This window comes from Lygodium microphyllum, chromosome 27, assembly GCF_053477565.2.
Source record: "Lygodium microphyllum isolate KBCC chromosome 27, Lygodium_microphyllum_v1.1.10, whole genome shotgun sequence".
Classification (NCBI taxonomy): domain Eukaryota; kingdom Viridiplantae; phylum Streptophyta; class Polypodiopsida; order Schizaeales; family Lygodiaceae; genus Lygodium; species Lygodium microphyllum.
Window position 1 is genome coordinate 77374787 of NC_141161.1, and position 15398 is coordinate 77390184.

General features: G+C 41.8%; 1 protein-coding gene across 4 annotated transcripts in view; it reads left to right on the plus strand.

Moving 5' to 3' along the window:
- LOC148012489 (zinc ion binding protein) overlaps positions 1-15398 on the plus strand; it is a 155906-nt gene that overhangs the window by 117872 nt on the left and 22636 nt on the right. For all 4 annotated transcript variants that reach the window (XM_087669722.1, XM_087669723.1, XM_087669720.1 and 1 more), the window contains 2 exons: positions 7423-7482; positions 7580-7687. In XM_087669722.1, the coding sequence (XP_087525848.1) occupies positions 7423-7482; positions 7580-7687 (168 nt within the window). The remainder of the gene's footprint in view (positions 1-7422; positions 7483-7579; positions 7688-15398) is intronic.

The following is a 15398-nucleotide window of genomic DNA, read 5'->3' on the forward strand; positions in this document are numbered from 1 at the left end:
GATTTTGATTGGGCTGGTGATTATGATTTTCGTTACTCCACTAGTGGCAATTGTTTCCTTCTTGGCTCATCTTGCATCTCTTGGCTTAGGAAGAAACAATCCACTGTTGCCATATCGTCACGTGAAGCTGAATACAAGGCAGCTTTCACTACCACAGTTGAATGCGTATGGCTTAGATGCTTGTTAGCTGATCTGGATGTATCTATCACGGAGTCTACTCCTTTGTGCATTGACAGTCAGAGTGCCATTGCAGTGGCATAGAACCTAGTGTTTCATGCATGCACGAAGCACATTGAGATCATTTATCACTTTGTTAGAGAGAGGCTATATGCAGGAGATATCAGCCTTGCCTACTGTCCTACCACGAGTAATTTGGCAGACATCTTCACCAAAGCTCTTCCTTGTGACAAATTTGAAGCATTTCACAATGCTTTAAATTTGATCTCCTTTTGTGGATAACCCTTGTATCTTGATCACTCTTCACTCCAATGGGGTTTGTTTTGTTTGACTCACGTCTACGCTCACAGAGGAGTGTCAGTGATCTTTAGTAGGACACTGGGGCACTTCTTACTCTCGGTACGAGAGGTTTTTTCCCCCAGATTTATTCCCTTTATTTTGTGTGTCTATGTTACACAGTTTTAGGCACTTATCGTGTTTCACACGCTTTGGGTGTGAATACCCTCTTACAACCCTAAGTTTTAAGGGTTGTACTTTGTACTTGCACTATACACTTCATATTATTGTATTTGATGTCGTGCTCTCACACTCTACATTGTCTACTCCACTCTCAGGTAAGCTTCTATTGCTTCATTCTCTCACATTTTTCAGCAAAGCTTCATATTCATCATCCATAGCCTTGCACCAGTTCTCATCCTTAATTACTTTTGCAAAAGATGTAGGCTCTTTATATTTCAGCACTTCTGTCATGTATGCATAATGTCTCACTGAGTATCCACTATAGGTAAGCCTATCCATAGGCTTTCTTTCTCTATGCGATCTCCACAACAGAGGTGAATTAGATTATGCTCTCTAATGAGGCGGTACATATCTCTGCTTAACTCCAGGTGTTACTAGTGCAGGTATACCAAACTCATTATCTAGATACTCACTAGAGTCATATCCTAAAGTCAATGGACTTGTAACAACATTGAAAACCTTCTTTTATACCATAGAGGTTTTGGCATGCTACCCTTGAGTAATTATCTTGTATACTCTAATAGCATTACTATTTAGAATTTACACATTTATTCTATCATCTCTAGTCTAAAATACCCGATATGTTTTTTTTTTTGGGTATTACTATTGTATTGTACCTTATAAAATCTTAAGGTACCATTTAGTACCATATTTTATCATACCCTATAGTATCTACCTTTTATACATGACAACTCTAGTCTACAATCTTTGTGAATTGTTGTAAATTATTATTATTATTATTACACAAACTTCCCTTTTGTTATAGGTGAGTTTATTGGTGGTTCATGGGATAATACTGAATCTCCTCTTATTTTCCTTCCCCCCAATTTCCTGAATTATTTATTACGATGGATCATTTTAAATTCCTTTCTTAATGCTCTTTGGTAACACACATACACATACACATATTTATATGTATATATAGATATATGTGTGTATGCATATGTGCTTTTCTGTGTGTGCGTGTGGATACATGTGCATATGTACACACGTATACATATATCAAGATATATGTGTGTGTCGCGACGGCTTGGTACATTGCCTCGTGCTGGTGTTTCTCCTCATCCTGTGTAGTGTAGCTTTGCCGCCTAGTGCGGAACTTCCTTTGGTCCAGGTGAGACGGCTCCAAGGATTCCAGGGCCAAGCTGGCATGGGCGACCATCATACGGCATCGGTTAGAGGGAGGGCTTAGGATCATAGACCTAGAGTATCAGAGTATGGCCCTCTTGGGCAAGCTAGTTGTCGGCGGCCTCACACAAAGAGGGCAGACTTAGAAGGTTCTATTGCAGGAGGGTCTTCAGGATTATAGACTGAGGCTTGGCGATGAGTGGAGGCCGTCCCTAAGATGGATCTTCATGTTAGCCTGGATCACCCCCACCGCCCCCCCCCCCCCCCCCCCCCCCCCCCCCCCCCCGCCAGATCACCTTTTCTTCGCAGCTTGCTCCGCATGTAGCAGGGCCTTCGTAAGGCCCTAATCTAGAGTCCCCCAGGCTGCCAGGAGAAGATAGACCGTCAAATGGTGATTTGGAATCCCTAGGTTTAACGATCTGAAAGAGGCACAGATTGGTGAGTGCCCCCACATCCAGTGGGCTGGTTGGGAGGCCGGCCCAGCTCGTACCATCAGGACATGGTGGGAGGTGTACAGGATGTCGAATCCCACTCTAGCTCATCAAGTGGCATGCCCTCCCAAATCCAAACGCGCTACTGCCTTAGCTCCTTTCAGAGGACAAAAGGGTCAAGCCGCCATGTCTTTCCTTGAAGGCCAATCACCCGGATCCTCCTATATGAAAGGACAGCTATCCCCTCATCTTGCTGCCCTCTATCAAGAGCAAGACGTCCCCCCTCCTGTACATTGAAGAAAGTCCCAGGTGGACACTGCCCATTCTACCTACAACCTATAGGGGGATGCCTGCTGGTGAAAACCTAGCAGCCCATATCTCCCCGACCTCTATCGGCTCTCATATCAGAGGAGCAAGCCACTGGAGAGGTATTGCTGCATCTATCTCCCTTCTCCTCAACTCCACTCCACTCTAGCAGCCTAATACTCAATGCAGCACCTCCTCGTCCCCCGGACCCCAAATAGCTGCCCCATATACGAGTGTGGGTGTCTAGGGTGTCAAAAAGCCACGGTTTGATGCGCGGCTCATGAAATTGTATGTGAGCACATTGCCTCTCCAATGCACCTAAGGCTGCATATGCTTTTGCCAAACGAGCCTTTGATGTCTCTCTCCAAGAGAACCGTGGTCCCTTCAATGTGACCCCAAATAGACATACTGCCTAACCATTTCCACTGGCTCTCCATCAAAAGAAAATTGGTGCTCAGCTCTTGTCACCCAAGCAGCCGAAGTGTTATATACCATAACTTTAGTTTTCCCAAGGTTCACCTTAAGATCTCTATCTCTGCAAAAGGCTGATAATGCATCTAAGTGTCTATTTAGTCCCTCAGGTGAGTCAGATATAAGTACAATATCATCGGCATAAAGTAGTAATGGTATCAGCACTCCACCTAGGCTGGCTCCGGCCCCACCAGTCCTATCCACATATTCTGAAATTTCATCTATATACAACCCAAATAGTGTCGGTGAAAGTGGACAGCCTTGTTTCACCCCAATGGTGCTATTAACTGTATCTAAGATACCCTCAGGTGTTTGTACTCTGCCCGTCACTGTCTCATACAAGGCGTAGATACTCCACTGTATCTCTATAGGCACATCAATGTTTTGCATTCTTCTCATGAGTCTAGCACGTGGCACTGTGTCAAAGGGCTTGCGAAAGTCCACAAAACAGCAGTAGATCTTTTTCTTGAATGCCTTGCCTTCTTCGATGATTGCCCTCAATGTAAAGATATGGTCTAGAGTTGTATCTCCCCTCCTGAAACCAGCCTGGCCTTTTGATCTCAGGCCATGCATCTCGGCCCATTCACTCCATGCTTGTTCCACGATAGAGCCATATATCTTGGCCAGCATGTGTCCAATCATGATAGTTCGGTAGTTACTCGGTAGCGCGGGGTCTCCACTCTTAAAGAGCGGGACAATAATATGGTCTGACCAACAGGTTGGAAATCCCTCACAAACTGCCCTATTAAAGATGTGAGCTAGCGTTGATGCCAAAATATCACAGGCATGCGCGAAGTGTTCAGCCACTAAACCATCATGATCTTGGGCTTTTCCATTTTTCAGTTTCCATATGGCATTCCTCACTTTTTTTTTTGTGAAAAATCTGCAATTTGTTGGTCTTGAGGTTGAGGGGAGTGGCATAGGCTCTTGGCCAGGAACATCATAGAGTGTGCAAGCATATCCATGCCAATCATCCAGTCTAGTAATTTTTAGGGGTGGCTGGTTCTCATGCATCTTTTTCCATGCGCTCTTGCTGTCCTGCCCCAAGAACATGGAATACATTTCTGTTTCAAGTCTGCTCAGGTATTCCCGCATCTTTTTGCGTACCAACCGTCTGAAGAGTGTTCGAGCATGCTTATGTGTACATATGCCAAGTGCCATCTCTCGCTGAAAACATGCTCGTGTCTCTCTGCACTCATCATCATACCAGCCATTCTGTGGGACATTACCTCGTGGAGGTTTATCTGATGGTGTAGTGTATGGGAAAGCGTATGCTGCTGAAGTGTGTATTATCTCGGCCAACTATCCGGTAAACTCATCCAGAGAGGCCTGTGTCTAGCTCCCTCAATGCATCTCGCATAGTAGTGCTGTATATGTGTGAGGTCGCTTCCACAAAATCATAGCGTGGTAATTTTGGTTGGTGTGGTTGTGCTTCGTGTATATGTCCATATTGCATTGTGAAAGCTAGAATAGCATGGTCTACTGCTAATCCAATTGGTGTGTCTGAGATTTCAAAGCTTTTTATGTGAGGTAGCAAGTTGGGTGATCCAATCAAATAGTCCATTGTGCTTGACCCTTTCTTGTTATTCCAACATGTGAAACCATTAGATCTTGGCCACTGTGGCAGCCCGTTAAGGATGGCCAAACCATGTGCACTTCCCAATGCCAGTAGGTGTGTTCCATATTCTGTTATCTCTCTATCTTGGGCTGATCTAACTAATCCCACTTCATCTAATGCAATATCTCTGAACATCTCATCACTAGTGTCAAAGAAAGCAGATTGGTTGTTTCCTGTGCGTGCATTAAAGTCTCCTGCTAGTAGAACATCCCCAATTCTCATGTATCTCATTATGTCCTCATATAGTGGTGTATACGGGGATGCCTCTTTAGGGGCAAACTTAGAGTATGCAGGGGAAAAATAGCATATGGCAATATACATGTCTCGAGTTCTGCTTGTACGTAACCTGATCCACATGTATCTTGCCTCTACATCTCTATGTACCACTTGGACTGTATCTCAGAGCTCTTCTCTAAATAGAATTGCCACACCTGATCCCCTCGTCGCTCCAAGCCGCCTAGGTTGAGGGCGATATACACTTTCCCATCTATATCCATATACATCAGGTAGACGGCTGTCTTTACATTGATGTGTCTCAATATACATAGCAATGTCTATCCCTTTGAAAGTATCCTCAAAATAACCTACATCTATCTTAAGGGAGCCATTGCAATTTCATAGTGTGAACTTCAGGGTCTCATAGGCCGCGCACCATCATGCTGTCCTTTTCTCTGTGATGATGACTCTTCCATCTTTTTATAGAGTCCATTTACCTGCTTTCCGTGCCTCTAGAACACGTGGCATATTTTCCCTCCTGTGGGCTAACTGGGCTGGGGTGAGGTCTTCATCTAGGTAGATCTTTTCTCCTTTGAGAGCGATCCTCTTGGAGAGGAAGGCTCTCTTCTTTTCCAAGTCTCCAAACTTCAAGATGAGGACTTTTTTTTTGTGTTAGCTTTCCCGACTCGCCAAGCCCTAATGATGGGTACATGTGTAGCCCCAATGTTGGTGGCAAGAGTTGTAGCATCTTCAATTGGGGAGCTTTTCTTATCTAGTCCAACCACTCTTACGTGGAGTGCGTGTGCCCGTCTTTTTGCCTCTTCTTTCAAGGTGGCATTCATAACTTTCACTTTGTTGCCATGCATGCCTTTGTTCTTTTTTGCCACATCTATCCATTCTGCATTTTCTTTGACGGTATTCTCAACATTCTCCATTTTCTTTTGGGTGCCTTCCACCACACTTGCATAGGTGTACATATTCTTTTTTAAAACATCCATTTCTTTTTGTAGTTCCGGTGTGATTTGTGGTTCCTTTTGTACGTCCAGTTTCTTTTTGCATTCCTCTAGTTCTTCTAGTAGATTAGAGATCATTGAGTCTTTCTCTGCCATGTGTGCATCCAATGTTTGTTGTATCTCCTTTTTTAGTTCTTCCATCATTTCAGCTCGAAACCGCTCTTGTATATCTTTTTCCATTTCCTTCCTCATGGTACGCATTTTAGCACAGAGTATGGTCAACATCTCCTCATATAGTGTTTCATTAATTTTGTGGGATGTCTTCCAATATCTACTCGATCTTGGAGAGACATTCCAATCTCGGGTTTTACGCCTATAGGTTTTGTATCTCGTGTTCTGTGGCAGTGTATGAAACATTGTCTCCATGGTTGGTTTTGTGATTCCTTCATTGTCAGTTTCTTCCATCATGATTATAGTATGTGCTATAGCATAAAACTGTTTACAGTCTGACTAGAGTAGTAAACCAGTAACATAAACTATCACTATAGCATGAACTGTCAGTATATCATAAACTGTCAATGTGACTGCATCATAAGATATGACTGTAGCATGAGCTGTCAATGTAGCATAGAACTGTCAATCTCACATAAGCTGTCGTTGTAACATGAAATGTTAATGTGCGTCAGTCTGAAATCACGCAGGTCTCTAGTCTACATAGCATGCAAGGTTCACATCAGTCTGAGTACATCTGCAATCTCTGTACATTCACACAGGTCCGCATTCACGTCAATCTAAGAGAGTCTATAGATTTCTTATACAGTCACAATCACGACCCAAAACTGTCCCATCAGTCATTGCGCATCTCTGCAGATACTGTTCACAAGGCCTACCACTGTTTACTATAGGTACATCCTGTCACTGTTCACTTAGTACTCATTCGTCGCTGCTGCCACAGTACATTCGTCACTGTTGCCACAGTACTCATTCGTCACTGCTGCCACAGTCCATTTGTCACAGTGCATTCGTCAAACTACATTCGTCAAAGTACATTGTTCTGCCAAACACGTATGCTGATGTCACGTTTGTCTTGTCTGCATTTGGCTCGTCACGTCTGTCGCATCAGCATCTGTCTGTCGTGCCCGTCACACTAGTGTCACGCCCGTCACGATCCTGTCACACCCGTCTCGTCAGCGTCATGCCCGTCACGCCCGCCAGCGTCACGCCCGTCACGTCACGCCAGCTTCCTGTCACGCCAGCATCAGCTTCCCGTCACGCCAGCATCAACTTCCCGTCACGCGAGAGAGAGAGAGAGAGAGAGAGAGAGAGAGAGAGAGAGAGAGAGTTTTACGAAAAAGAGAGAGAGAGAGTGTGTGTGTGTGTGTTGTGTAGATACACACACATGCACGCGTGCATATATATTGGGGGGGGGGTGAGGTGTGTATGCACGTGCATGTGTACCACTCTTTATTATTTCACACACATTGAGTTGACACTTTATTTCACACAGTTGTTTTGTCTCTTTCTTTGAGATATGTGTTTCTCCCCTTTATATAGAGGGACTTGCATTTGAATATTGAACAACTCTTGGTTGTTGTGGTTGTAGATGAGTGTTGCGTTAACCTTTGAGGAGATAGCATTGAAGTTTGTTGCAGTTGGTGAACTGGTAGGTTGTTACATGAAAAGTACTTTTTATCTTTTAACTTTTGGAGTATTTTAGATTTTTTTCTGTATACAGTAACTCCTATTCTTTCTTAATTCAGGATGCATTAAGGACATACCTTTTGCGAAAACTTGATAGTCTTAGCAAAGAAGATCGAGCTCAAATAACAATGATATCTACATGGGCTGCAGAGCTTTACCTTCATAAGGTTTGTGTTTTGTGATAAATTTTGTTTGATAACATGAGCCATAGAGCTTTACCTAGTGTTGTGTGCATGTAAGCCTATGTGTGTCCTTGTTTGGAGGATCATCCCCTTAATACATTAATGAATGAAACGAAGTAGTCCACCAATGAAACAACAAAGTGTATGCATACGCATGTGTTTGTTCTTGGGAAAGATTACAACATTTGCTTTTGGATTGGCTTGATAATAGCACGGTTCTGCAAAGGTTATTTACTTTCTTTTCATAGTCAGTTTTGGATCTTTGGCTGCTATGACAAGCATTGGATAGGTTATTGAATCTTTCTTGCATGGATCAGATTTTGACTATTGGGATTGACTGCAATCAAATAGATTGTGGTGTATCCAAGATAGATAAGTTCTACTTTTCTCAGTCATTGCGTCAATCCTCACATGTGGTTGGTTCAAAGAAGGGCAGTCTCATGTAGTTCAGTTTTTCCAATATTATTTATATGCATGGTGAGAGTCCTCTAGATTATATATTGCAATAAAGAGTAGATTGCACCACCTTTGAGGTTTCCCATTGGTAATATGTAGAAGTATCAAGAAAAAGTCAGGTTTTGACAAAAAGAAAAGTGTGGTTGCACTCATGATGATTTATGTTCTTTATCTACAATAGAAAATGGTAATGTGTGTGTGGTTGTGTATGTGTTACTATGTACAAGAGAAAAAACTATAGCATCTTGCATGGCATTTGTATCATCATGCTAAGCCAATTCTTACCGTTGTAACATGAGCAAGGTGCTGATACACAAGGTAGAATGGAGCCAGTCTTGGAGCTATGCCCTGGAAAGAGGAGTGACCCATAACCTATCCAAAGACTGCAGTCTTCTCCAACTGTTTCTCCATGGCACAAACTGTTTGGGGCTGTTCTTTGGAGAGAATCACATGCAGGGCTGCACCTGTGGGTTGTGGCAGCATTGAAACAAAGGTAACCATTACATATGTATCTCTTGGGGCCTTTTGAGCATGCTGCTAGCCAATTGGACAAAGGGAGGAAGCAGTGTTAGTACAGCTTGGTGAGGTAGTAGGCTAAGAAGATAATGATGGGCAGACCAAGCAGCTAGGTGGTGGCGGTGACTTGGGGGGGAGGATTAAGAGGTCAAGCTTGTATAATGGATGTGAATAGCACATTGCCACCAGAATGACAAATGGGCTTAATGATTTAATGAAAATGAACTCGAATTATGGTACACCTAGCTCTTGGCATAGTGACCAATGCACTAGTAGTGAAAGATTTGACACCAAGGCATGCAATGGGCAACTGTAAAAGCTATGTGGTACAGGAACAAGGTGCAATATAAAACTTTCATTAAATTGAAAGTTTGCACCTTAGAATTGAGTTACATTGAAAGTTTTGCCCAGTAAGCAACTCGTGTAGGGCACTTAAGCAAGCCCTGCGCTAGAGTTTCATGCAGTGAGTAGCTCACATATAATTTATAATGAAGTCATTAATTAGCCCTTGATAAAAAAAGTGATCTGATTGAGGGGCAGTTGGCTATTCATTTGGAAGCTTGATCTTGGCTATTTGGAGCTCTCTTTCTCTCTTATTTTCCCCAGTTTGGAGAGTGGTAGCAATAAAAGGAGATACATGGTTGCTGATTTTTCACGATGAACAGCAAGAGGAGAGTGTTTTGCAGCCATCCCAAGGTACTGGACGGCTAGCAATCAATCTCTTTCTTCTTGTTTCTCTCTCTTCGGCTATGAAGCTGTGTTTTCTAGCAAATCAAAATTAGGATTTGTTGTTCACAGCAGTTTAATGGCGAGGTTTTGCAGAAGTCACTCATTTTGGGGTGGAATTTCTCGCTGAAGATATTCTAGCCCGAATTCCCAACTTTCCCCTTATTTTGAGTCATCAAATCATTGAAAATTTGGAGTAGATATCAAGGAAAATGTATTTAGACATGCAGGTTTGATGTTCCAGCCACTAAAAGCATTAAATTCAGCATCCAATGTTAGGGCTTTAAATTCAGCTTCCAATGTTAGGGCATATGCCAAAGATTAGGGTTTATGGACATAAGATTTATATGTTTGAAATACTTCAATTTTACGGTGAATTGAAAGTGCATTGGTTAGGGCAAAGCTCTAAGATTGTTGGACAATCAAGGTTGAGACCTCATTCATCAAATGGGATCAGTCTAGTATTGAGATTTGTGCGAATTTCTCATTGATTGCAATGTGGCAGCAGTGAGAGACCATGGATGCATTTCTCAGTGTCATGTTGATCAACATTGGAGTGATTGCAGCTCTGTAGGCTTGAAGACACACTAGTCTAAGTGTGTAATTGAGACAAATTCAAAGCTCGTTGATCAAGGTTGGTGAGGGTATTTGAGGACAAAGAAATTGGAGTGAATCTAGTCCATTGAAGAGCTAGACAGACAAGGAATCATTAGAAAAAAGAGTGCCAGTCTGTGACAGTTGCGTTGAGTACACAAGCGGGCCACAAGTGGTTTGTGCAAAGGCTCATCTTCAATATTAAAGAAATACCGTAAGGAGCGCTCACCTTGAGGGCCAATTTGATGACACCTATGCTGCAAGAGTGCTCTAGCTCTCAGGTTCTTTGCGTCATTTATTTTCTTTGCTGAATTGAATAGTCTGTGTGCTGTAAGTTTATGTTCACTGCCCTATAGATCAGATTTGCAAGCCGGTCTCATGGTTTTGTTGCCTGGATATCACCATCTTTCAGAAGGGGGTGAGCTCTAGTTGTCTCGAGGTGCACATACAAGTTTTGGCTTGCTGTAATTCAGAGTACATCAGTGAATTTCTGAAAATTGAGCAAAGATGTCTCACAAGGAATGAGATTCAAGTGATGACAACTCAATATCCTTTGCTGAGGAGCAGTTTTTGCATAGTGTAGGCTCAATTGAAGGATTGCCAATGTTGAACAACAACACACTAATGTACACCAAATACCACACAAGTGAATGTCTCTCCTTTTGATGGAACTTTTGAGTCACCAAAGAAAGATGATGCAACTGCAATGCTTTGGGTGCAATTGATGAATGCAGTCAATGCATTGGCACATGTTACTCAACAATCAAAATTATCTGATTAAATGCTTGGACCTCAAAATTCGAAGCACAAGAAGAGGCATTCGCATTCTAGGCATGCTAGAAGAGCACATGGGCAGCAGCCTTAGTCTATGCCATTTAATGGGTAGCAGTCCAATGAACATGGGGCTCCAATTCAACAGTTTGTACATGGGCATAGTGCTAGTATGCATGCATAAGGGAATAATTTGGGCAGCCAACTATGCAGCAACCATCTACACATCTAGGCTATTTTGGAGGTGGTTTTGTGTTCTAGGCCATGGATGGCAATGCATCACGTGGTCCTGGCAGGCAAGGAACTTATGGTGCTGGTTTACAGCCTGGTTTGCAGCAATTATAGGGTAATGTTTTTGATGGTATACAAGAAGGAATACAACATGGCATGTAGGGAAATATTGGCATGCAACTAGGGTTGCAATCGGGCTTGTATGGGCATATGGGAGGCCGTGTAGGGCAATATGGAATGCTAAGTTTAGTGGCTGGTCCTAATAACCCAACCCATGGGTGTGGCTGATGTACATGCAGGAGTGGTGCCTTCTATGCCTTCATATTTGCAGCCACCAATCTACAATAATATGCAGCCTTAGGAAAAGGCTAAAGATTACAAGGTTAAATGTAAAGTTTCTTGTTATTATGTGGTGTAGTTTAACATCTATGCACGATTGGATGCAAATTGGATTGAAGAGGGTGATTGAGTGGATTCACCTAAGTTCTTGCAGATTTACCTTTAGGCATTTCAATTGAAGCCAACCTTGGTTGTAGCTCCATTAGGCTTAGCAGAGCACGGATCTAGAGCATTGCGTGATGCTCAAGAGGAGGGTAGCGTATCTACTCCCTTTGGTCAGATACGCTCAGATATCAAGTGGTTGCTCAGTGTACTTTATGTATAGTGTACTTTATGTATACCTGAGATACTATCAATGAGTATCATACTTCTTGGGCAACAATTGTGGATATGTATATGTCAACAATAGTGCATATGTTCCTTCAGGACTTTTTGCATTACATCTCAATGTATTGTGTTTCGTGTGCCAAGTGGAGGGTTCTAAATGCATGTTTGTTTACCTTGAACGGAATGCTTGTATGCTTAAGATTTATCACTAGTGTGGATCTCTTGGGATGACCATGATCGTAAGTCTTGTGAAGCCATACAGATCTCTAGATATGGCTATGGTAGAAGTTTTGTAGAGCAATTGTTATGGGTGACTAAGATATCTAGTAGAGCAGAAGCACTAGAGTGTGGCATGTGGATACATGCATGGTATATTCTATTTGGTTCTTGAAGAAGTAGGGGATGTGATACTTTTGTCATATGAGAGGTATCTTTGCTTGTGGACCATTGCTATACTTTTGGAGTGTACTTGAGGATATTTCTTCCATTTGTGTCATTGGTGAATGCATGTTTTCATAGAGTATGGCTTGGGGATGGCCACATGATAGATTGCATTATGACATGAACTTTTGTTATGTAGTTGATTACACCTTGTCACAGCCTTTGTGTTCATGATCTTGTAGGCTTTAATTATGGAATTGTATTGAGGGCTTGTACAATTGATTCGTTGATTATAGATGTGAGCTTTGAGGATGATACATAGTTGATATGTGAGTGGGTGAATCTCTCATTGTGGCAACTTGGTGTGTTTGGATCTCTAGCAAGGAAAGCATATGCTATTTGAGCTTTATAGTTGAATGGTATGGATTCTTTAAAATGTATGGTTGTCTTTGGTGCTAAAAGAAGTTGGGTTTTATAGTTGTAGAGCATGGATATATTGATGCTACTAAGAAAGTAGTTAAGACTTTTTGCAGCTAACTTTGAGACGAGATGGATGCTTTTGTAAGGAATTATGCTTGAATGAGGCTATAGGGTTTGTTGCACCCTTTTGTCTTAGTAGGAAGTGAGCTTTGAGACTTACTATGATCAATGTAACAAACGTGTATTTCTACAACTTTGCTTGATTATTCATTAGTGCAATGAGTATAGCCATGGATATATACACAATTATGAATGGTTGTTTACTAGTGCAGTGTGACTTCCATCCATTGAGAATACATGTAGCAACAACATTATGCTTGGTTACTAAGGAAACATGTATTGGTCATTTTGATATGCCATGGGTTTGTAAACACATGCAATTGGGGTCAATTGGTAGGCTTTAAGAGGAGGATATGCCACCAGAATGATAAATGGGCTTAATGATTTCATGTAAATGAACTCTTATTCTAGTAACCCTATCTCTTATATAGACTTATTAAATTTATTTCCTTTGCACTAATTAGATATAAAGAAAAGTGCATTGGAGCTGGCCACTGATGAGTGGTCACAGGTTATGGTGGACCCACGCGGTGGGTTAGAGAAAAGATAGTTCACACTTCCACCTATATGGCCCGATTGGGCGTCTGTGACTAGAACTCACGCATATCAGGGTTAGACTCGCACACAGAAAGGATTGATGCTTGAAGTGTGGGCTAGATCCACTAGAACAGACAGTTACAATCAACAAGATGGAATGATCATGAAATGCTTGTATAATGTGCATGTGTGGGCTGAAGGCTTGAAATGCACATTTCTTTGCATAGGAAAGTCACATGAAGATTCAGATACAATTTTTGCGATGTATACGAAAAAAGCTTTCATATGACACCCATATTGGGGGGGTCCCTAAATTTTAGGAGCCTCGAATTAGCCTAAAAATGCTAGTCCTAAAAAATAGGGATGTCATTCTAAAAATAGTAAGTTCTGTACTCTGATTGTGCTTACTAAATTTGGTTGTTTCTATTCTTGAGAGTATTCAACCCAAAAAGGAAGGCCATAGAGAAGAGACAAGTGTCAAGACACTTGTCACACAAGTTTCCAAGTGTCCCACCACTTGTCACATCTCATGACATGTGGCTGGACACTTGTCTTGTGCTACTCCACTTTCCCCTTTTGTACTAGCTTTCCCCTCTCCTATAAATAAGAGCTCGTTTTTCTTCATTCATCATCATTTTTCTTTGCTGTAAACTCATGTACAACATCCACAGATAGCCTGAAATTGGCTCCATCCATCCCCATCATCATCCCCCACTTCTCCATATTCCCTCTTCTATCACTGCTGTTTTACAAGACAGCAAGCCTGTAAATTCATTACAGCACCTCCTCCTCGAGCTGTATCTTCCATTTTAGCAACAAGAAGCAAGCCCTATCCATGTACTGCTGATCAACGATGGAGAAAGGCTGATTTTCCCTTTTTCTTCTTTCATACTGTAAAGAAACCAGTTCTTATCATTGCATAATAGATAATGCATGTGTGTTTGTACATCTTTGCATGATCTTGTGAGAGTGAGAATTACTTCTTCTCACTCTCAGGTTGATTGTAACTGAGCTCTTCCCTAAGGAACTTGGGTTGAGCAGAAATACATTCTTTCGGGGGGGGGGGGGGGGGTTGCCCATCTTCAACCCTCAATCTTGTCTCCATTACATTTACATTTTCATGGCTATAATTTTGTGAGTAATTTTCATTTTCAGCTTTAAGTGTTCATTCTTTTTTATATTAAATCTTGAAAACAAGCGAATATCATAATTGTTAAGCATACTACGTTGTTCGGGGCGTTTACAGTGGTATCAGAGCTTTGGCTCGGTCCTTACCCCCAACACTGGTAGTGCTTACAATTATAAGTTTGATTATTTTTAGCCCTTGCATTGAGTGCTTGAGCATATTATTTTTCTTAAGAGTCTCAATGGATCAGTTGAGTGCTATCCTTCAAGCCATTCAAAGTCTTAGAGGAGAATCAGCAAATTCGTGAGCAACTTCTCAAACTAGAAAAAGTTGAGAATCCCAAAGAATTCAAGGAAAGAAGCCCATCTACTTCACGGAGACAAAGCCATACCAATGAAAGGAGCCGATCAAGAAGTCCAACTACTTCTAAGAGGCAGTCCCATTCTACTTCAAGACAAAGAAAGAGATCGCGTCGAAGCTCATCCTCTTCTTCAAAGTCATCTGGCGGCTATTCTGATGGATCCTCTTCTAGTAACGAAGAGTCACACCCTTCTCGTGGAAGACCTCATCATCGTCAAAGGCGTCGACATTCTTCACCCTCGTCTCCATCTTCATCCCCATCAAGCACATCATCATCTTCAACCTCAAGATCCGAGCATGGACGAAGGCATAAGAAGAAGAAGAAGACTAAGTCACTATCTCAACTTGAAAAGAAGATCAAGTTCAGTATGTATGACGGTTCTCGAAATCTTGATCTTCTTCTGAAGTTTATTTGTCAATTTGAAATTTTGTATGGTCGTGACAAGTATAAAGAAAAAAAAAAGATTAAGTTTTCAGCTTTACATTTAACCGACTTAGCCCATACTTGGTGGACGGGGTTGGAATATGATCATGTTGCCCCAAAATCATGGCGGTTCTTTGTTCGCATGATACAAAGTCAATTTCTTCATGTTCATTTCAAAAGAGATGTAAAAATGGAATGGGATCGGCTTTGGCAAAGGAAAAATGAGTTACTTGGTGACTATACCAAGAGATTTTGGGAGCTACTTTTGAAGGTCCAACATTTCAAGAAGATCAGCAGTTCGGAAAAGCTTAGGAAGTTTCAAGGAGGTTTGCATTTTAAACTTCGTACTGCTCTTAATCATTATCATT